At 40.7% G+C, this 23952-nt stretch overlaps 1 protein-coding gene and 1 long non-coding RNA gene across 2 annotated transcripts in view; one reads left to right on the top strand and one right to left on the bottom strand.

Moving 5' to 3' along the window:
* Positions 1 to 4813, top strand: part of LOC117759758 — a 21722-nt gene extending 16909 nt beyond the window's left edge. Inside the window, exon 3 of the long non-coding RNA XR_004613551.1 lies at positions 4640 to 4813. This is a non-coding gene — a long non-coding RNA (uncharacterized LOC117759758). The remainder of the gene's footprint in view (positions 1 to 4639) is intronic.
* Positions 1263 to 23952, bottom strand: LOC117759757 (calcium-activated potassium channel subunit beta-2-like). The gene is made up of 5 exons (XM_034582102.1): positions 23854 to 23952; positions 8798 to 8905; positions 2820 to 2990; positions 2488 to 2683; positions 1263 to 1611 (listed from the first exon to the last, which is right to left on the bottom strand). Exons 1-5 carry the CDS (start codon positions 23901 to 23903, stop codon positions 1327 to 1329), a joined length of 810 nt encoding a protein of 269 aa, XP_034437993.1. The 5' UTR covers positions 23904 to 23952; the 3' UTR covers positions 1263 to 1326.

Raw genomic sequence — 23952 nt, 5'->3', positions numbered from 1 at the left:
GATAAAAAAAAAAAAAAAATGGAAAGGTAAATGTTTTCATAGTGCTGTTTAATGTGTATTGACCAATTCAGTGTCAACTCATGCACTCATGACTACCATGCAAGAAAACAGCCTTGAAAGCCAGTGGCTGCCCCCCCCCCCATGTTCTGTTCTGTTCTGTGCTCTTATTTGATATTAGTGCACATGGACAGGAGGGGCAGGGAAATAGGAATTGAACCATAGACCACTACCCAGGGGATTTGTGGTGTGCGTCCAAATCATTAAGCTACCAGGTTGCCCCAATGATTTTTCTAGCTACTATGTTAATGATGAACTGACAGCACACATTCTTTCATCATTCAATCTTCTGAGCTGGAAATGAAAGCTGGCTCAGCTATGTGATCATAGCCTATTTGATAAGCTTGTACTCTGCCTGCACTGCAACTTTTATTCTGATGGGATGTTTCGCAAAGGTCAATAGCAAATGAAGCATTGAATCAAGGCTTGGTTCATGTGGCCCCAGATGGCTTAAATGCACTTTTGGTGTCAAGATACAGTTTAAGAAGCTCTGTCATTACAAGTTGGACATTTTCAGAAGTACACTTACACAATACTATTTTGCTGAGCATTACACAAAACTCTGTTTGCTAGTTCAACTTGATCTTAGTAACCCTTTTTTTTTAGGACAGCAGACATCTTAAAAATACTTTATCACTGGTTTCAGACAATTTTTACACCATTTTTCAAAACACCTTGTACAAATATCATAAAGGGACCCATAACTACACTGTACAAACTACATTAAAAAGATGGAAACCACTTGTCATTATGAATATCGCTTTTGTTTCTCAGTATTTCTGACTTACAGTATTTCTCACTGTAAGTCAGGCTAGCTGTTTCATTTTGTTTGGAGTGCTAAGCTAAGCTAACTAGTTGCTAGCTGTAGCTTCATATTTATTGGACAGTAAATGGGAGAGAAAGAACATACTTCCCAAAATGTTTAACAGCAAATGCAGAACAGATACGTCAACATGTTATTTCACATTTGCATAGATTTTACGCTGCAAATCATAATTTCAAAGATTGTTACTACACTTCAACCACCAGCAGATGCCACAAGTGTTCAACCAGTATCAATTTAACTTTAAATGTGGCTTTCAACTGTCTCAAAAACACTTGCTCCTCTTTCTGAAAACTTTTAGATTGTCCCTGTGTAAATCTCAGCATTCCAGGTGTCACCTTCAGACCACATCTGGCTTCCACTGGCCAGATCCACTCCACTGCTTCCAATTGTTCGTTTGTCCGTATTACAGGAACTTCCATCTGAACCGGCCGCCTTTCTCTCCGTCACGTCTTGATGCGGCTCAGTCGCTCACACATGCTGGATAGGTACTGAGTGAACTTCACCATGGCAACGATAATGGTTCCTCCGATCAGTGTGCAGGTTGGCCAGAACAGGGAGTGGAAGACGGCGACCCGACCGTAAATCTGAGTCAAAATGGCACAGTCCATCCTCTCCGTAGGGTCCACGAAACACTGAACTGAGTGCTGAGGCCTGAGACGCCCAGAAATGTTCTGAACTATGGCGTGTGTGGCTGCATAGTCTTTACGACACTTTGGGATGTAGAAGCACTGAGGGAAAGGGGGAAGAAAGAAAAGAGTGAAACTCAAAGTTATGTTATATATATATTTACTTTTCTCTAGATAAAGAATATTATGATACAGCAGTCTGGTCTTGTGGCAGAGGGCGATATAAACTTACATGCTTATATATATCAAAATACATACAGTATGACTCCTGTTCTACTCATTTGCCATGCATGCATATAGAATAACAAACTCTGATTTGCAGATAGACAGTTTAGAATAAATAAAGACTCAAAACAAATGGTCTTTATAGAGCTTTCCTAGTCTTGATGACCCCTCAAAGCACCTTACAGTTTTGCCATTCACACATTAACACACATACACTGCATCTGCATGCAACACTTTCTCTATCACACATCCATCACAAGCTGTCGGCACAGCCGTCAGGGGCAAATTTGGGTCCGATGTCTTGCCCACCAAAAACGTCAGCATGCGATATGTGGGAGACTGAACCGCCTGGTTGTAGACGACCCACTCTACCTATTGAGCCCTAGCCGCCCCCCAAATGACTTTGCTTTATTAATAAACCACTACAATGCCAATGTGTGTGCTTAACACTCGAACACTGTTCAATCCACTGGCTTATTGAATGAACATGGTCTGTAGGTTTGCAATCCGAAGCCATTAGAAGTTTATGTGTGTGTGTGAGTGTGTGTGTGTGTGTGTGGGGGGGGGGGGATTTAATGAGCAACTTTCTGAAAAAACTCATTAATAAACAATAGATATATATAATATTGCTTAAGTTGCAAACACAACCCAAGAACAGGTAAGAATGACTCAATGAAAAAAACACACAATTTAAATGTACTACTAAATGCTTCAGGGTTTCTAGCAGCAGCATCATCATCAGATGCTGAGTACCTCAGGGTTGTTGTCCTCAGTCTCCTCGTTGTGCAGCAGTCGCATCACCTTTCCTGAGGAGTTGAGGCTGACGTAGACCTGGAGACAGGGGTAACGGGAGTTCTTCCAGCACTCTGCCCCACAGCTGTATGAACAGTTTACATCCCACATGATGGTGGAGTTCACGATGGTGCAGCTGACCTCATTAGTCCACACACTGTGGGAAAGACCAATGATTTCCACTTGTTGCAGGGATCGTATATCTCTGATTACATAAATCAGATCCAACAACAACTGCGTTAACACAAAGCTGAGCATGCATTTGTTGCTCTGTGGCCTGAAAGTGTCTTTACCTCTCAGAGTAAGAGCGCAGTATGGTGATTCCCAGGACAAAGTACGTCATGACAGAGAAGAAGACCATGCTGAGGCCCAGCAGTATGGCTCTGTCCTCTCCTGCTCTCAGAGCTGTCACTGTCTTCTTCTTGTCCAGCACCTCATACTCACGGAACTTCTGGTAGATGGATCTGAACATTTGAATCAAAGAACCAATCACACTCTAATTTTACCATCAACAGGCTAAGCTCTCTGTAAATTCTGAAGTGCGCAGTAAAGCTGGGCATACATTGTGCGACTTTTGAAAAGGTTACTGTTCCACCCCACACGGTACAAGTGACATGACCTGACTTTTCAATCAATCAATCAATAAATCAAACAAATTTTCTTTTTATAGTCCATATTCACAAATCACAATTTGTCTCAAAGGTCTTAACAGGTGTGACATCCTCTGCCCTTAACCCTCAACAACAATAGATATGTGTAATATTAATTAAGTTGCAAAGAAAAACATTTATCATGATGGTAGATCGCGGATCAGAGATCACGATGTTGGATCATGCATCGTGATCATGTTTGCTGCTGATCATGGATCATGATGGTGGATCCTGATAGTGGTGGTGGATCATGATGATGGGTCGTTGTGGCAGCTGATCACTGACTATGATTACAACAAGACTGCTTGATATACAATATGCCTACTCAAATATTCTACCATTACTGACAATAACTCCTACCTTCATTTCTGTCAAACATTTTCTTTGTGCATTGGACTTCTGGGGTTTCATACTACTGGACTACTTGGATTAAGGCAAAGTATATTCTTTAATAAGCTTCTCTGCTAGATTACTATTGTATCTGCTGTCTTAGGTTAACTAGATTGATAGTTTGTACTGTTTGGTCTTACCTTGAATTGTATGAGCTAGGATTTTGTTGATTGATTTTGTTTATAGTTTCACTCAAGTGAGTGAGAGTTAAAAGGGAACCAGCTAAGGTTAAAGTGCTTGATTTTTATTCCAATTCTGTTAAGGACTAAGTTCTATTTTACTTTCTACCTTTTGAGGTAAATAGTCTTTGTCCATAATCAGTTTTTGGCAAATTAGGAGATTTTGTGAAACTCACTTGATCACTGATTAAAGTGACAAGTTTCTCTTGTGTTGAACTCTGCTGAGTAGCTATTAGTGGGCCATTACCACCTGGTGCCTGATTGACTCATGAGCAGGGGGTGTGGTCAGCACAGCTGTAGCCAACCATCATCACCTCTGGTTTAAAAAGCATGAATTGTTTTCAGCTTCAGCGTCTGTGAAGACTCATCGTATGAAGACTCGGAGGATAAAGACAAAGGAGTCTTTCGTTGGAGCTGTTTCTTTTGATTTGAATATGTGTATACTTTCCGTGCGCATTACTACTCATAGATACTATAGGCCTTGCACTCGTTCACACCAATACTGTAACCTTTCCTCTCTTATCTATCCCACCCGTTCCACACATACCCAACATCTTGTCACAGGGGGCCTATGGAACTGCCAGTCAGCTACCCGCAAGACAGACTTCATCTCTGGCTTTGCTACACAGCAATCGCTTGACTTCCTTGCTCTCACTGAGACTTGGATCACACCAGACAACACATCCACCCCAGCTGCTCTCTCCTCTGCCTTCTCTTTCACCCACACACCCAGACCCACTGGTAGGGGTGGTGGTACAGGTTTACTCATCTCCCGCAAATGGAGTTTTTCTCTCTACCCACTTCCGCTTTTTACCCCAACATCTTTTGAATTTCATGCTGTGACAGTTACTCATCCGGTACAATTAACTATTGTTGTTCTCTACCGTCCACCAGGTTCTTTGGAAGATTTCTTGGAGGAATTAGATGTCCTCCTGTCAAACTTCCCAGAAAATGGGCCTCCGCTTATCCTTCTGGGTGACTTTAACATCCAGACAGAGAAGTCATCTGACCTGTTACTTTTACTTTCTTCTTTTGCTCTCTCACTCAGTCCTTCCCCTCCTACTCACAAAGCCGGTAACCACCTTGACTATATTTTCACCAGAAACTGTTCAACATCTAACCTCACTGTAACCCCACTTCATGTCTCCGACCACTTCTTTATCTCTTACTCTCTCCCACTAGCTCAAACTGACAACCCTACCACATCAACAGACTCTGTACCTGTCCGTCGCAACATCCGTTCCCTCTCTCCCGCCTCTCTAGCCTCTTCTGTTTTATCAGCCCTCCCTTCCACTGACTCCTTCTCACTCATGCATCCTAACTCTGCCACAGACATTCTCCTTTCTACTTTGTCCTCCTCTCTTGACTCTCTCTGTCCTCTTACGTCACGACAGGTCCGCAAGTCCTCCCCAGCTCCGTGGTTGTCTGACTCGGTGCGTGCCGACAGAGCCACTATGCGAGCATCAGAAAGGAAATGGCGGAAATCTAAACACCCAGACGACCTGCTCACTTATCAGTCTCTTCTCTCCTCTTTCTCTGCCTCTATTTCCACAGCCAAAAGCTGTTTTTACCTAACTAGAATTCAATCCTAATTTTCTAACCCCAAAAAACTCTTCTCCATCTTTTCCAACCTCCTTGACCCCCCCAGTCCCCCTCCTCCTTCCTCCCTTCTACCAAGCCACTTTGTCAACTACTTTACAAAAAAGATAGATGACATACGCTCCTCATTTTCTAATCCTCCTTCTATAACTACACTTCCATCAACTTCATCTTCATCCCGTTCGCTTTCTTCTTTCACCCCCCTGTCTCCCAATCAAGTTCTTACCTTGGTAACCTCCGCCCGCCCGACCACCTGCCCCCTTGACCCCATCCCATCTCACATTCTCCAGTCTATCGCTCCTGACCTTCTTCCTTTTCTCACCCATCTTATCAACACTTCCCTGTCAACTGGCTGTTTCCCTAACTCTCTGAAGGAGGCAAGAGTAAATCCTCTCCTGAAAAAACCCACCCTCGACCCGTCTGATGTAAATAACTACAGACCTGTCTCTCTTCTTCCCTTTGTTTCCAAAACTCTCGAGCGCGCTATCTTTAATCAACTCTCCTCCTATCTTAACCACAATAACCTCCTTGACCCTCACCAGTCTGGTTTCAAGGCAGGCCACTCAACTGAGACTGCCCTCCTTGCTGTCTCTGAGCAACTTCACACTGCTAGAGCAGCCTCTCTCTCCTCTGTCCTTATCCTTCTAGACCTCTCTGCTGCATTTGACACAGTGAACCACCAGATCCTTATTTCCTCCCTTCAGGACCTGGGTGTCTCAGGCTCTGCTCTCTCCCTGCTCTCATCCTACCTCAACGACCGCACTTATCGGGTAACTTGGAGAGGATCTGTGTCAGAACCTTGTCCTCTCACTACTGGGGTCCCTCAAGGTTCCGTCCTGGGTCCCCTCCTCTTCTCTCTGTACACCAACTCTCTCGGCTCTGTCATTCACTCACATGGCTTTTCCTACCATAGCTATGCTGATGACACCCAACTAATTCTCTCTTTTCCCCAATCTGAAACACAGGTAGCAGCACGAATCTCTGCCTGTCTGACTGACATCTCTCAGTGGATGTCCACACAACACCTGAAAATTAACCTTGACAAGACTGAACTACTTTTCCTTCCAGGGAAAGACTCTCCCACCCACGACCTGACTATTAACTTTGACAACTCCGTGTTAACCCCCACTCAGACTGCTAGGAACCTGGGTGTGACACTCGACAGCCAACTCTCCCTTACTGCCAACATTACTGTAACAACACGTTCCTGTCGATTCATGCTGTACAACATCAGGAGAATACACCACCTTCTCACTCAGAAGGCAGTGCAGGTTCTGGTCCAGGCCCTGGTCATCTCACGCCTAGACTATTGTAACTCCCTCCTGGCAGGTCTACCTGCTAGTGCCATCCGAGCTCTGCAGCTCATTCAGAATGCAGCAGCTCGACTGGTTTTTAACCTACCTAAATTCATTCACACTACTCCGCTCCTCCGCTCCCTTCACTGGTTACCGGTGGCTGCCCGCATCCGTTTCAAAACATTAGTACTTGCGTACCGTGCTGTGAACGGATCGGGTCCAGTCTACATCCAGGACATGGTCAAACATTACACCCCAGCCCGTTCACTCCGCTCTGCTTCGGCCAATCGGCTTGTTGCTCCCTCACTGCGAGCTAAACACTCATCAAAATCACAACTGTTTGCTGTCCTGGCTCCTAAATGGTGGAATGAGCTCCCCATTGACATCCGGACAGCAGAAAGTTTACACATCTTCCGCCGCAAACTAAAAACACACCTCTTCCGACTATACCTTGAATAACATTTTTAAAACTAACAATTTAGTAGCACTTAAAATGGCACTTACTTATAGCACTTTGTAGTTTTGCTCTTTTGAAGAAATTGTACTTTCTCTATTCTTGTTGTTCTGGGTTTGTACCCTCATGGTTGAATGCACTTATTGTAAGTCGCTTTGGATAAAAGCGTCAGCTAAATGAAATGTAATGTAATGTAATACTTTAAACATTGACACCCTTCTCCATTATGTTACAAACTGTTTCTTCTAATCAATGTTGTAAATACTGTTATTTTGTTGATGGGGGTCTACTGGAATAGTTCATTTTCCAGCAGGTGAGTGACAGAGAACTATATTTCTGACTTCTTACTTCTGCACTCTGTGACATTGTCACCTTTAACCTATCTACAATAAGTATCTCTTCCCTAAATACCTGCTACATACATCATTAGATAAAGTGTCACTATTTCCTGATTTGAAGTTGAAGACTGAACGTACGACCATAATGAGATCAGGTAGGTAAACTCACCCTTTGTCACATCTAAAAAACCATTTAAACAGCTGTTATTTTGTTATGCCTCACAGGAATTACCCTCATCTTTTATTCATAAAATCATGTATAATGATAAATCGAAGTTGTCTGCATTTTAATTAGATCTTGACTGTTATTACGCTCTTACTATACTTAATCTCTCCGAAACTCAATTTAATGTACTGCCACTTTTATTGTTTACAGAAGGCCTACACACTTTTCTTTCTCTGGTGCTTCAGCTTCATCTCTAACTGCTTATATCTCTGCACTTGTCTGATAATTTAATGGTCGTCTCATCAACCCTTCAACTGACGGTTTACCTGCTTTCAGACTCTTCACATCATCTGACCTTTCAAATGAAAATTCAAATACTCCAACTGACACTTCAGTCACTGGTCCCCTACTGACACTTTCATTATTCACAGTACACATACTTACACTCTCACTGCCACTTACACTTCAATCAATCAATCAATCAGATATTATTTGTATAGCCCATATTCACAAGTCACAATTAGTCTCATAGGGCTTTAACAAGGTGTGACATCCTCTGACCTTAACCCTCAACAAGAGTAAGGAAAAACTACAACAAAAAAAAAGAACATAGAAACCTCAGATAGAGCCACATGTGAGGGATCCCTCTCCCAGGACGGACAGAAATGCAATAGATGTCAAGTGTAATGGAGAACATCAGAAAGATAAGGGTATTTGAAGCATTGATTAGAATAAACACTTTGTAGCATAATGGAAGGTCAATGAATTGATGGATTATTGTCAGTAATGGTCGAGTATCTGAGGAGAAATATTATATATCAAGCAGTCCTGTTGTAATCATAGTCCATGGCACCACGATCAGGATCCACCATCAAGATCGGATGCCAACATAGTCCACAGTCATTGTCCACTGCCGCCATCAGGATCCACCATCAACTCACATTGTATTTATATTTTCATCATCTACAGTTACACTGCATTATATCTTCCTTGTAACATGCAATTCGGCTGCCCTCAGGCAAATTAAAATAAAATTATTCAATTATTCAACTTTAAACTGCAACTCCAAATTCAACATGTCACCTGCAAAAATGATTAAAAAACTTTAATGTCTTAAATTTTAATTCCAGCAACACGTTGCATTTACGAACATTTCTGCCTTGTCATCAGAATAAACTGAGGTAAGACGGGATCCAATACCTGCGTTCGCTTCTTCCATCTGTTGCTTTACTTCCTGCCAAAAGAAACATCCTCTCCACCTTTGCTCCACCTTTGCTGCCACCTTTGCTGCCAGAGGTGCTGACCCACCTGTAAGACATAGATACGGTGAGTGAGGTAGGGTCTGTTAAAAGAGCAATGAGGAAGTGATGTACATGTCCTCCTAAGTTGTAAAACACAATCCATGTAGCTAGAATTAATAGAGTGGTTTTGGTTAGTGTGACTAAAAATGATTTTGTCCAAAAATATATTTTTTAAAGGTTGTCCCTACGATCATCCATCACAGATACCTTTTTACGCATGATACACTTAGGAATTTCCAATGAACATTCAGAAAAATACTTCTGGTCAACCAGCAAGGAAAATAGTTATTGAAGATATTTTATAGTATAAATAAAATAGAATAAATATACAAATTTAAATAATAGATAAAATTGAATAAATAATAAATTACATAGTATAATATTTCCTTGGCAGTGGCTGCTTGGTTCACTGATACCCGGTCGGGAATGGATGGGGCGTGAATGGGTTTGCATTGTTAATTGAAAACCTGGTGAGTCTCTGTTAGTCTCCGTTAGACAGTGAGAAAAAGAGGCCACCTCAAGAAGGCTTTTACGTTACCTTACGTTAGTGATTTCAAAAACTATGATCGTAATGTCCACAAACATGACAAAAAGAGTCAAAAAGCACACGTTCTGTTAACAGTGGCTAAAAATATCAGGGGCTGGGCTGATCTGAAGTGAACAGGAGTGTGTGTAACATCAGAGAGGTGAAAACAACCTCAGCTGGTTGTCAAGATGTACGTTCATATGTCAGCACTGACCTGACCCAGCATGCCTCATCATGGTTTATGACCCAGGCTTAACAGGGTTCTCTTGTCGGTCATCAATACAATTCGAACACTTCTTTCTGAGAAGTAACAGTGTCGTCAGCTGTCCTTGTGATAAACCAGCCCATAGGTCATCTGTGCAGCAGCCTATCACAACCCATAGTTAGGTTTTATTGTTGGGTGACGCCTGGTGGCCGTAGACATTGTGCCAGGAGCAAAGAAGGAAGTAGGGCACCATGGCATAAAGAGTGATGGATCCTGCTGCTTGTTTGCCTTGTAAAGCCAATAGTCTGTGTTGTATCCTTTATCAGCGACCTATTCAAAACCTTTCATTGTTCTTATTGTAACCATCACCACAAACATCCTGTAATCTTAAAGAAGTACTTCTTTTGTTCATATTCTCTTCCTAACCCTAACCTAAGAAGTAGTAGACATTATCCGTTAAGGTATGCAAAGGTATGGTTTGCTGTTGCTGGTACACTCTGCATGTTAATTCTTGTTTCCATGATGACCAAGATCTGTTGTTCCTGCGTTTTCTAACTGAAATGATGTCTGCAAGCGTTTTGGCTCTGTATCAGTTTTAATCCCCATCTATACAAACATGCCAGAAAACACATCTCTTGTGACCACTCTCGTACACTGGGCATGGGCGTGATGGTGTAAACAGGAAGGCATACGCGACCCCTAGACATGGGAATTGTCGCAGATTGCTCAAAGAACACTTGTAATTGATTCAAAAGATTCATTCTGAGAGTTTTCCACAAGTGAATTACATTTCGTTGAATTCAGAATCTTTACAGTATCTTTAAATAGCAACTATTGTGGTCAGGAGATTTTGTTTATGCCAGATAAGTTTAAGGTTAAAATATATATGGTTATGATAAGGCCTCTTGGCTAAAACAGAGCATTCACTTGTATGTGTTGGAGGCTTCAATGGAAAAACTTCCCATTAACTTTGAAAGTGGGGACGTCATGTGTTGGTGAACTGCAGTATGGTGTCATTGCTTTGATTTGCCTGCCAAATACCCATGTGCAGGCACTAGCCAATCAAATCGTGTTAATATAAATAAATGTCCTGACTGACTGAGAATGAGCCTGGAAAAAATGCGGCAGAGGCAGGTGGTGAACCTGGTATGTGTTCATCTAGTGTTTATTTCCCGTGTATCTTCCCTCAAGCACTGCACGGACTTCACAGTCTGACATGTTACACACCCATCCACCCACCACTAACCTTCACATTCCCACTTTCCTCCGCGCTGCATATAGAGGTGACCCCACATTCCACTTTGCCAGTGAGTGTTGGCAGTGACTGTAAATCATGAGGTGCAGATTTTTCCAAAACGACTGTAATTTCCTGCGAACTGGGCTGCTGCCTTGACTTTGAACTGTACTCTGGTTGTTTAATTAAACCAATCCAGAGTAACACCATTAAATATTTGTTGAGGAACTAATTCAGTGGGACATCACATCAGTGCATCTGCATGTCAACTGACGATAAAACATGTAACCTAACTGATTGGGGCTGATGTGCATATGTGTGTGTGTGTGTGTGTGTGTGCATACGTCTTTCTTGAGAACATGTTTCTTTTGATTTATGTGCGGGCGAGTGTGTTGACGGACTGCATGCCTACACAGGTCTGCGTGTGTGTCTCTGAGTGTTATATTTGTCTAAAGAGAGTTATCTTTGTAAACTAGTCGACAACACATAACTGCCATTCCTTTACAGTTTAAGGGCGCCTGCACAAACGGGAAAACACATTCTCGTGAAGGCTGCCATTGTGAAGGTTACTAGACATTAAGAGTAAAGCATTAAATAATGCTAACTCGAGCACTGCGTCTTGCAAAAAATGAATGTGTAACATCAATGATGTTAAGCCTTTAAAGCAGAAATTAGACCCTCTTGCTACATGTTCCCACCAAAGGCTGTGACCCTGACAATACTATATAAATAGTGGATGCAGCTGGATGGAGCTGCAGCATCAGCATATAGGTGAAGGTGATTCAGTAGACTGTATAAAACCCTATTGAGACATTGTATAATTATATTATAAGATTATATTACTACAACATTTGGATTGGGTAGAACACACTCATTTGAAGCCTGCCAGTTGAGTCACTTACTGCTAATGCACCACAGGTGAACTATAGTAAAGGTGCAGCTCCACCAGGCTGGTATAAATTCAACCAATTGATAGTATTTCCTCAATAGAGCTCATGGCATCTTTAATCAATCAATCAAATTTTATTTGTATAGCCCATATTCACAAATCACAATTTGTCTCATAGGGCTTTAACAAGGTGTGACATCATCTGCCCTTAACCCTCAACAAGAGTAAGGACAAACTACTAAAAACCCTTTTAACAGGGTAAAAAGAAGGTAGAAACCTCAGAGAGAGCCACATGTGAGGGATCCCTCTCCCAAGACGGACAGAAGTGCAGTAGATGTCACTTGTAAAGGAGAACATCATCAAGATAAAGGTTTTAGATTTTAGCAGCATTGATAAGGGTAAACATTTTGAAGCATAACTGAAGGTCAGTGAATTGATGGATTATTGTCAGTAATGGTCGAGTATCTGAGGAGAAATATTATATATCAAGCAGTCTTGTTTAGTCCATGGTCAGCTGCCACCACGATCATGATCCACCATCAATATCGGATGCCACTATAATTTTAGACTATTGAGTCTAATGTTAATCGTAATGAGCTATCGACGAGATGGTCAATCTCAGTGGAGCTAGGGTTTTTAATGAATTTGTTGGTTATATCGACGGATAATACAGGTTTAATTGTAATTGGAATTATTTCCTTAAATTTAGCTACAGCACTATCAGGTAGACAACTAGAAAATTAGTTTTTTATTAGTGGCATACATTCTGATAATGAAAAATCGAAGGTTATTAAATTATGGTCTGATAGGATTGGATTGCGCGGAAGTACTGTTAGATTTTCAATTTTGACACCGTATGATAATACAAGGTCAAGTGTGTGGTTACAACAATGAGTAGGTTGGTGTACACACTGACTGAAACCTATTGAGTCTAGTATTGAAATAAATGCTACGCTAAGGCTATCATTATTATTGTCGACATGAATATTAAAGTCACCAACAATAATAACGATGATATGATAATGATAGTTTGGTTTTATCTATCACATTCAAATGCCAAACACAATGTCTCAAATCCTCCCACCAGGTTCTGACTGCAGTATATGAACCATGGGAGCAGCAGGCTGGGATTTATTCTTCAATTCTGCCAGTGAAGATGAGTTATGATTGCAAAAATAATCTCACAATATCCATACCTTAGGACTTTAAAAAAACAGATTAAAAAAACATCAAATATTCAAATGTTTTTATTTTAAATCGCGTCTTTTTGTTTTGATTCATTTTTGATACTTTCTGTCTTAGTTTCTCACTGCGTGGTAAACACACACCCTCAGGTCTTTACATGACAACATTCTGCTTAGCTATTATTTCTTTCAGTCCAGAGTGCATCCATCATGAAAAACAAACATATCAAAGCCAGCAAACCTACTGAGACTGACCCTACTGCAAGTGTCTTTTTTCAGACCAACACAGTTGATTATTTACCGTCCAGCACCCACATTGTTTTACTTCCAAATGTGCTTTCGCCAATCTGAGCACCATGGACGTGTTGGTCTTAATATGGTGATATGCATTTTACATTGCTATGGCGAGGCAGCACAAAAAAAAGTAAATCTGCTCTGAAGTCAGTGGCACAGTATTTCACTGTTGTTTTGATGCACCTGCATGGGAGGGTGGCACATAAAGCAGAATTAATGAATGAAATTGGCAAATTATTAAAGCAATACATTAAAAACAGGGATTTAAACAAATCTGTTTCCTCTGCAGAGAAGTATTCTATCTTACATTTCTAAATATAAAAGCAATATGTCACAGTGCAAGTGCACCTGGCTTCTCAAAGCAATAGGAGATGACACTGACTGGTTTATTGTACGTAAATGGTCTGTATTTATATAGCTATTTTTTTGTCTTGATGACCACTCAAAGAACATTACAGTTCAGTTTATTGCCATTCACCCAATCACACACACATTCATACAGTGCATATATGGGCAGCACTTTTTTTTCCTATGAGGGGCAACTCTTTTGTTCAGTGTCTTGCCCAAGGACACTAAATAGAGACTAAGCTCAGCCTTCTTGGACCATGGCCCTGGTGCAGTGGCCTCTTTCTGCTGATTGTTTATCATTCAGAAGAAGCTGACTGAACCTTTCAATAAATTAGCAGCTCTTTTTATATTTAAGACAAGACCAAATGTTTTTGACATAGTCTTGAAATAAGTCTGTGGTGCGTTCAGCATGAACAAGAAGTAACACACCATGACATCATGGAGCTGTTGTCACATGGTTACTGACACAGAAGCAGTCAACATGACAGGAGCAAATATTGACTGAAACATGCTTCACTACACACACACACTCTGTACAGACTCACACTGACACGCACACACACACAGACATGCTCGGTCTGCAAAAGTAACGCAACCATGAATAATGGACCACCTGAAGGATATTTGTCTATCCTGTGTGTGTCTGCTGTCTGGTAGTTTTCACACTGGAGAGGTCTGAGCTGTGGCTCAGTGACATTTTGAGTCCACTGAAAATTACACTGGTGATAATATGATTAGTGCCGGGACAGGAAGTGAATTATCAAAATATAAGACGGATATTTGAACTCTATTAGAGGATCACAAGCTGAATCAGAAGATTAACAACACATTCACAATTTAAGCTGCTTTTTTTACACTGATGAATGTTTTTTGTTTACATTTATTCAATGGTCACTTTAATACATACATTTTCTCAATTGTCAGGCATGACAGTGGCCATATGACAATAGCTAAACAGCTTTCGAGCTACATACGCTTGAATTTCATTCAATCCGATTAAATTTAAATATTGATTATTGGTTTTTTTTGTATTTTTCCAGAATAGGATAATTTTGTCTTTGCTTGGTACAATCATATCATTTTTTTTATTATTATTAGTGACATCAAATAATGAGATGTAAAACAATATGATTTCATTTACACGATACTGAACACTGCCATGTAATGTAGTGAACTGTGTACAGGAGCAAAAACAAACAAATGTTCTAATGTAGTATTTCTCAGATGGGGGTCTGTGGCACACTGCCAGGGGGTCCATGAAAAGCTTCCAGATTTATCCATTAAAATGATCATAACAAATTTGTTGTTCTTTCACATAACTGAGTAGAAGCATAAAAAATTGAATATGTCAAATTATTACAATGGACATACATAAGGAGGCCCCTGGAATATTTTCTATCTTGTAGAGGTTCCTCAGAGAAATCTGAGAACCTCTGTTTGAACGGACATGTTGATTTTCTTTGGTCAGTGTAATAATACGACATTGAGTTCAGTCAAACCAAAACACAAAACTTAATCAGTCATAGCTCAATCCAGTCATATGTGAACTGAAAACAACATAAACTATCACTATCCAGGTTCCAACATCCTATTTTACAAAAGCATAGCATATCCTTATATTGCAGAGGTAAGACCACATGGAGCTCACCTGATCTCTGACTGTGGTGTCTGACAGAAGTCAATGGTCAGACTGTCGGAGCAGTCGTCCCCAAACATGGCACCTTGCACATTACAACACCTCCGTCCATCGGCTCATGTTAACCTTTATCCAAACTAAGCTTTCCCCATTTCATCTACCCAATGCTCCTCCGGCTTCACTGTTTGATGCTAAAACAAAAACAAATACACTTGTCTGATACGCAGCACCCAACATTGAGGAAGCTTTTCTAATATTTACTGTCAGAGGAAAACTAAAAAGACGGCAATCAAAAACGATTCTAGTTTTTAAAAAGTTGCAGAGGTAAAATGGAAGTTACTCATGACAAAACCTGCGAATGGATTCTTCTTTGCAGAAAAATGAAAATTGCCTAAGCCATCCTCCAGCTATAATCCACAAGTGTTTAATGACTGTGATTCTGTTCTGTCTGAGGTATCAGGTCTATTTAGCGTGAGTGTACGTCAGCTTCATCAGCATCTGTCAGAGAGGATGTGGGTGGTGTGTGTGTGTGTGTGGGGGGGGGGGGACATGCAGGTTTGGAGGAAGTATAACTTCAACATTTCCACAATAAACCAGCTGTACCTGCTTAGCAGTGAAGATAGACAAGTTTATTGATGAGCTAAAGGAAGAAAGAAACCATGTAGCAGCTATAGAGGCTGAAGGTTATGATAAACTCTCTGGAGCACATTGAAGAAAAACTATTTAGGTGTATTTTGAGAATAAAGACGTCATATTACGAGGAAAAGGTGACGTTAGACGACGGACTGACAAAGACAAAGGGAAGCACAGAGGCTTATATACACAGGGGAGGCCGGCCATTATATAATGACTATATTCTAATATTATGGTTATATTCTTGAAATGTCAGAATTTCCTTTCTTCCTATAAGTCCGTCGTACAATACAATACTCTCTGTACTAACAATATAAATTAATGCAGAAATACTTCTGAGACCAAACAAGATGTAGAAGAATATGAATATTAGACTGAAATTCACCAGGTGGTAAAAAACACAAAACAGTGTTTTAGTTAACTCATTAAATCTCACTCTGAGTCGGGTCTCTGGTCCCCAGTGTTTGAGTCTTTGTCACAATAAAAAGAGTCTGAGCTAAGTCTGAGTCTGAATCTGAATCCATGGAAGCAAAGCACAAAGTACTGAGCATCTCTTTTGACATAGTGCCATCATTTCTCAGCACAAACTGATGGTACCCCCCATGAATATGTATGTGGGCTGGTAAACACACGTGTCTGCCCTTGCATGAAATTTAACAATGTTACAGTTATAATGTAGAAATCAATATCTTGTGTGATAGTATTGTGACCTATTACATAAACACCGACATAAAGTCTGCACCCTCATCTCCAAATGGAGTCAATGCTCAAATTCAAGTCTGAGTCATCAATGCTCAAGTGGGTCCTAAAAACCAGGAATCGGGTCAGACTCAAGTCCAGGGTTGTGTCCAAAATCACTCACTCCCTCCTTCCTACTCATGGCATAGAGAGTTCCACGTAGAGGACTATACTGAGCTTATCGAAAAATGTAAAAGTACCATACGGGTCATTTTCTCTGTGCCAGTAAGTTCATCCTTGTTGTCTAACAATTAAAACAAAGCATATCAGTCAGTCACAACGCATTTGACTGACTGTATCTTCCCACATGAATAAACAGAAAATATGAGTTTTTTGTCACAACTTTCGGTTCTTTTCAGTGAAGGTTTTTATGTTTGCTGCTGCTTCTATTGAGTCACATCTGAGGCTGTGTTCTATTTAATTCTTTTTTTTTAATTTAGAAATGACACAATTTTTTTCAAATCATGCCGTTCTCTCTCTCCTTTCATCTGTTGACCGTTTTTCTTTCATTCAGTGCAAGGGCAATGTTTGATGGAATAAATTGCTCAGATATAAATATAGTGGACTATATAGTGAGTAGTGATTGATTTCCTGAAAACCAGAAATTGAGTCACACAACACCCATTTTTTTTATACTTGACTGGTTAGTAGATGATGGTGTGTGTTAGGTTACACACCCAACCCAAATTATCAATACCAATGATCTGCACAAGTGTAAGCTGACAAATAAAAAATGGAACTGGAACATTATGGCGAGAAATGTTTCAGTTAATATCATCTTAGTCCAGATTGAATTACGGTGTGGTGTGTTTAGTGTCCAGCTGACACTGTTGTACTGAAAATAAAAGTGGACAAGAGAAGCTTATCGAGAGATGGAAGCTGCAAGACAGCAGAGAGGAAGAGATGGACAATAATGATTCAATGAAATGGGTCATCGTCTGGATGCACATGCACTTGGACAATATTCTTCAGAGACTTTAACATGAATGGTATCATGTGTAATGTCATGTATATATATTACATACACGTCGCCATGTGTTTTACAAATAGCCCATCAGATGCCAAGAGACCATAGAGGTTTATACATGTCTTTTTGTGTGTTTTGGACACACACACACACACACACACACACACACACACACACACAGAGCCATATATTCACCTTTCTGACAACTGTTAAAAAGGCCAAGGGCAGCGTGTCATGTGTGGTTAAAACCACTAAAGAATGTTCTCTGATGAGGCCATACATCATACAAACACATGCACAGATTTTTTCCATGCTCTATCCTCCCTTCACTCCAAGATCTCCACACACACACACACACACACACACACACACGAAACACACACACACACACACACACACACACACACACACACACACACACACACACACACACACACACTGGATTAATCTCACATGGTTCATGAGCCACTTGTCTCTCATTGACACATAAACCTCACAGCCTTCCTGGAAGGTGGGACCGTCAGGTGGCGTGGTGACGGCACAGGTGCTGTGGTTCTCAGTGACAGCTCACAGACACACAGACGTGCCTCCTACGCACTGATGCAGGGTGCATCTCAGCAGTGATGTCATGGTTCTCTTCCCGGAAGGTTTATAGGCATGGCATGCGTTTGTGTGTGTGTGTGTGTGTGTGTGTGTGTGTGTGTGTGTGTGTGTGTGTGTGTGTGTGTGTGTGTGTGTGTGTGTGTATAACCAGCAGTTGTCTGTTGGCACCTGACTGACAACAGGGATTGTCTCACACAGCTGTTCAGCCATGTTTCGAATCAAAGAGTTGTGGCTTTTAAAAAATAAAGCTGCAGTAAAATGAACTTGTTGCAAACACAAATAACTGCTGTCACTTTCCCCCTCTACATGTACGTGAACAGCCTCTATACAGCTGTTACCGACGAAACAGTGAAACTACTCATGCAGTGGACTAGTTACAAAAATAATCTGTTACTACATTTATCTTTATTTTGCCCGGGATTCAGTAAATCCATGTCTGCCTGCATCTTTCCACACACTGCAGTCCTGCCAACTCTACAATTATATTTAGGATTTTTTAATATCAGCTCGAGTAAATTATATATTTGACGCTGCCTAGTTGTATCAATCAAGACATGAAAGCTCTAAACTTGTCTTGTCACATGCACAGTTTCCTGCTACCTCGAGGATCCACCAGTTCTTTCTGTCTTTTATCGCAATCACAACGCACTCACCTTGAGCCAATCACCAGTAAGTTTAAAATGTTCTCTTTCCCTCCTGTCGTTCAGCTGTCAGTTCAGCTCCATCATTCATGAGTGGCCCACCTCCGCCCCTGTCTCACCTCAACTCTGGATACTTGGTCAACCGTCCAATCAGAAGCCTTCATCAATCGTTCGAACTTTGTGCCCCATTCACCACCACCAGTGTCCAGGCTCTGGGGGAATAGAGCCACCTCAATGGCATTTTACTTCTCATCACTCTTCTTCTAAAACGAGTTGCGTATTTATATAAACTGCATTTTTCAGAAATGTTTCAGTACATCAGATTGCCACGTTGTTTTGTCGCAGTTGGAATCCCTGTTCACAAACCATGGCCCCATAACATCTTTTGATTGTACTTGGAGACATTTATAAGATAAAAACACAAATTCATTAATTCACACTTGAATTCAAAAAATGAACAAGAGTATGTTGTGTCCACTACCATCTCCCATATGTCTGCCAGTATGTGTTAATTCTCCTGATAGATATCTGTACTGCAGCTGGAGAGGCCCAGTATCTTTCTAGAAGCCACAGCACAGTGTACTCAGTGAAATAGAGTGAGAGCAAAGCTGCTGAGGCCCGAGGAGAGAAAAAGACAGAGGGACATGCGGACGGGACAGTGTGATGCACTGTAAATAGCATTAATGTTGTCTTGTCTGAGACATATTCTGTTGTCAGTGTTGGAGTGAGTGCTAATGGCCGAGGAGCACAGGCAGCTGGTGTTAATGGTTCAGACCAGACTTGGTGGCACCTCACAGCGACGCACCGTTAGTGGAACGATCCAGACCGCTGTCATTGCAGTGCATGTAAATTACACTATCACCAGAGCTGACAGTAGCTTGGTGGTTGGTCACCTACATTCAAGTTTGGACAAAATATTTTAAGACTAATGAACAAGAAAGGGATTCACTTTCTAATGTATTTTTCCAGATTTTTAATTATTCCTTCATTATTGCACATGTCGTGACAGTAAACACTTTGGACAAGCACTCGTTAGTATGGCTACACATTCTGTTCAAGTAGGAGACTGTAAACCAAATTACTTCTCATTGAATTCAGTGGATATCTCTCCATGGTCTGCTAGCTGTCTGTTTGGGTTGTGTGTTTAAAAATGTGATGCTCTATACAGCCTGAAGATTGGAAATAAACCAAAATGCTCTGAGCGAGCCACACAAGACAATCAGCAACACGGGGCGTTCATGCTCACGGTTAGGACGAGGAAAAGAAGAAGAGAATGGGGTTACGGGCCAGTGGGAGCGAGAGGGTAAATGTGACGTATGCTTATGGTTGATTGGGCCAATTTAAGGACTTTCAATGGGAAGGCGAATGAGCAGTTGACCCTTTTGTCGCGGAGGGAGTTTTTTCCCTCCACAGTCGCCAAAGTGCTGCTCATTGTGGGAAATGTTGGGTTTCTCTGTTATGTTTAAGGTTGCAACCTTCTGTGTAAAGTGCCTTGAGATTACGTATATTATGATTTGGTGCTATACAAATATAATTGAATTTAATTGAATTGATTGTGATTGATTAGGACTGAAGATGAGAGACTGGCAGCCAATTTAAAGTGAGTCCATGGAAGGCACGTCTAGCTGTGTGACGGCAGCGTGTGCACCGAAACTTAGTCAAACTTTACCTACGATGCCACAAAGTATACATTTACATGAAATACAATTTGAATTGAAAGAAAGAAAATATTGTAAATTAGGTTTTTTAATATGAAAATATATATTTTTGTCACGATGCTGAGACTGACCATTAGCTATTAGTGACAACAGAGCCAGATTAAGATAAATCTGAATCCTCTTTATTTGACATGTATGAGTACACATACTAGGAATTTGACTAAATGTACTTCTACAGATATACATACAATTAACTACAGACTAACAGAAACTAGCAAAATAAGCATAACATAAACTACTATGTGCAGATAGAGTTAAACTGCTCAAGACAGCTGTGCAACGAGAAACACGATGTGCAAGGGTGGACCAGAAATATTACTACTTCGCGGATATAGTGGAATTGTAACCAGAGGATCATTAACGTACAGGTTACTTATATACATGTGGAAGGTGATTCATATGGTGCAGAGTGCAAAGTTGCTGGAACCAGTATAGGTTATTACAGGATGCATATATATACAAAGTAGGTGAATCTTATGATGTTTGTGTAATGTACAGTATATACAGTCTGCTTAGATTTATATTGTCGGAGATATGTATGTGTAAACCTGAATTGAGTAACAGTATAATAAATAATAACAAATTGGGCTTTTTGTTGGCTGACTAATGTACAGGTATATTACATACGTACACTGTGTGACTGTTGAAGTGTTCATCAGAGTGATGGCCTGTGGGGAGAAGCTGCTTCTGTGTCTGGTTAAGAGTCATGGTTCTAGCTACTTGATGAATTAAAGGCCAATATTCACTCTACTTCCACTTTGTTCTACTTTCCCCAAACTCCTGATGGAAATATGAATTGCTGACTCTGTCTGTTAGCTGTTTGGTGCCGTACAGAAAGTGTACAGTGGATTTTAAAAGGTTTTGGCTGAAAACTGCTGCCTGATGCAGCCAAAGATGATGCTGATCAGAGCGGTGAGGGTGAAGCAGAGCAGTGAAGCTACAGTCTGTAAAACCAACCAATGAGCTTTAAACATGTTAAAATGCTTCATAGAGCTGAAACCCCCATTTCATTACATGTGGTCGATTGCTCCATTTTCCAGTATAAAAACTATTTCATAGATAATACAATTATTTCAATTACAGCAACTTTAACTGCAGAGATTTGAATGCTTCCTCTCTGAATGGGAGTCACATTTTCACCATGATGTGATTTATTATGTAAAACAGTGTGACAAGCTCTTTACATTTATCTTCTTTTAAATTTCCAGTGTGGGTGTATGGCTACAAGTTAGGTCTTAAAATGCTGCAGAGAAAGATCATGGGAATGAGCAACCTAATGAAGGCAAAATTAAAAGACAGCCCACATAGGACACAGGGCATTGGTTTAGCTTTCATTTCAGTCACTGAAATAGCACCCCCCCCTCTTTAAATTTTTGTGGAACGTAGTCAAAAAGCTTTTTCCTTCTGTCATCCAGTCAAACTCTCAATTCTTACCTTCAAATGCTGCAGAAGACAGAAGGTTTCCTGGTTTTCATTTTGTCTTTTAATCCCATGGCATGTTAAGAGGTGTCCACTAGGCAACATGTGACATTGTGTTTATCAGGGACAGAGCAGCTCTGAGCATGACTCCCATGGTGCAGAGTGAGGGGCAGCCATAACAGTCACACTGCCTCACAGTGCTCACACTAATAATCAGAGTCTGGTGGCTATTGTCTGTGGGACTTAAAGGAGAGAGACAGTGTTTGTGAGGGACAGAAACGGGAAAAGTGAGCAGGAGGAGACAAGACACAGAGACAAGAAATCAAGAACAACAGATGGGATGTACAAAATAACTAAAACCACACTGCACATATTACATGCATGAGAATAGGCTATATATTTGGAAATATTATAAATGAAACCAGAGCAGCCCAGATGTCCATGTATTAAAATAAATGTCCATAAACCTCAGTCAAGGTATGACACTGGTGTGGTTTATGTTAAGAAACAGGGACCTCTAGTGGTGGCTAGCTGCCTCCTACAAGAAATATGAAACTAGAATTAAGTTGATGAACATAAAGGTATAAAGCACCTGGGGTTTCAGACACCAATGTGATTTGTTCTGGGTTTGCAGAGCTCGACACTGTGGGAGATTGATATCACGTTGATATGTGTTTGATAAATATAGTGTTGTTGGAGAATGAAAACAAAGAGGAAACAGCTACCCTGGCTCTGTCTCTCAGCAGCGTATTTCCCCTTGCTTCCATATGTAGGCTAAGGTTAGGTGATTTATCCCCTGGCTGCAACTTCATATATAATATGCAAATAATGAAACTATTATACTTTAAATAAGCAGTTTGAAAAACACTTCGATGGCACCGACCTCCCCACTCTGCATCCTGAACACCTCATTGACTACACAACGTGGGTTGACTTGTTACGATCTCCTGGGAGAAGTACGGGACATTTCACAGCACTATGTCACACACCACAGACAAGCACAGACCATCTCAGTGTCGAAGGTACGGACATCATGCAGAGGTGAAGAGACCATTTCCTATCATCTTCATTTCAGCCCTCAGCCGCTGTGGCTTTAGAGGTTTTCGGTGAAACAGATCAGCTGAATGTTGACTTGACATGAGTAGGAGGAGTGATGACATTATGACATCACTATGAAGTCAGAAAATGGTCATATAGTGTACTGATGCTTTAACTTTTACAACCAATTAAATCAGACACACAATCTACATAAAGATTAACCAGCCATTCGTAATCATGGTTTAATTGTATGGATAACAACATTATGATGTCATTATAAAGTAGTGTTAATACAACGTATTACCTGGTTTTGGTATATTCAGCATGCGTAGCATGCATCGCCTCTTGTCTTTACCACTTGTGGCAGCAGAGGCCGCTGTTGCTGCTGCTCAACAAAGTCTTGTTTTAACAGATGGATAAATCTGCATTTTTTTTCAAACAACTAAATAAGAAAATCGTTAAGGGCTGTTGATATTCTATTGATTCAATTGATATCACTTTTGCTTCTGAAAAAAAGGAAGAAACATAACATAGCACCTTGGTGAAAATGCATGTGTGTACATGTACATGTATATTACAGAATCATTCTTGTTTTTTGTAGTATTGGTTACACTTTATAACACTTTCTAATTGAATATGTCCCATAGCATTGTTTTCCAATTTAAATTATTATTTTCTTAACATTATAATGTATACAAGACCAATAGACCAATATGTCAATTTTAAGATAAAGACCAAACCCAAAGGCTATACTTTCTTCTCTTCTGTTTATGTTGTACTGAAATATGTACAAAAAAAATTATAATAAAGAAAAACACATGAGATGAAAACAGGCATCAAAGCTGGTATGTAGTGAATGGAGAAACAGATCAGAGAGCTCACCCTGAGGTGCAGTGGGCTTCGGCCTTTCTGAAGCTCCTCTGGGTCAGCATGCTGTTGCTGTGTTAACGTTAACACAGAGAACTGACCACACACACACAC

This window comes from Hippoglossus hippoglossus, chromosome 4 (genome assembly GCF_009819705.1).
Source record: "Hippoglossus hippoglossus isolate fHipHip1 chromosome 4, fHipHip1.pri, whole genome shotgun sequence".
NCBI lineage: Eukaryota > Metazoa > Chordata > Actinopteri > Pleuronectiformes > Pleuronectidae > Hippoglossus > Hippoglossus hippoglossus.
This window is presented reverse-complemented; position numbering and strand designations above follow the sequence as displayed.

Excerpts from the sequence above, each read along its gene's own strand:
- LOC117759757 (XM_034582102.1), bottom strand. The coding sequence starts at position 23,903 with ATGCTGACCCAGAGGAGCTTCAGAAAGGCCGAAGCCCACTGCACCTCA. Across the intron at positions 8,906-23,853 it reads GAAGCCCACTGCACCTCAGG|GTGGGTCAGCACCTCTGGCA; the intron begins GTGAGCTCTCTG and ends TATGTCTTACAG. Across the intron at positions 2,684-2,819 it reads CTGCGCTCTTACTCTGAGAG|TGTGTGGACTAATGAGGTCA; the intron begins GTAAAGACACTT and ends TCTTTCCCACAG.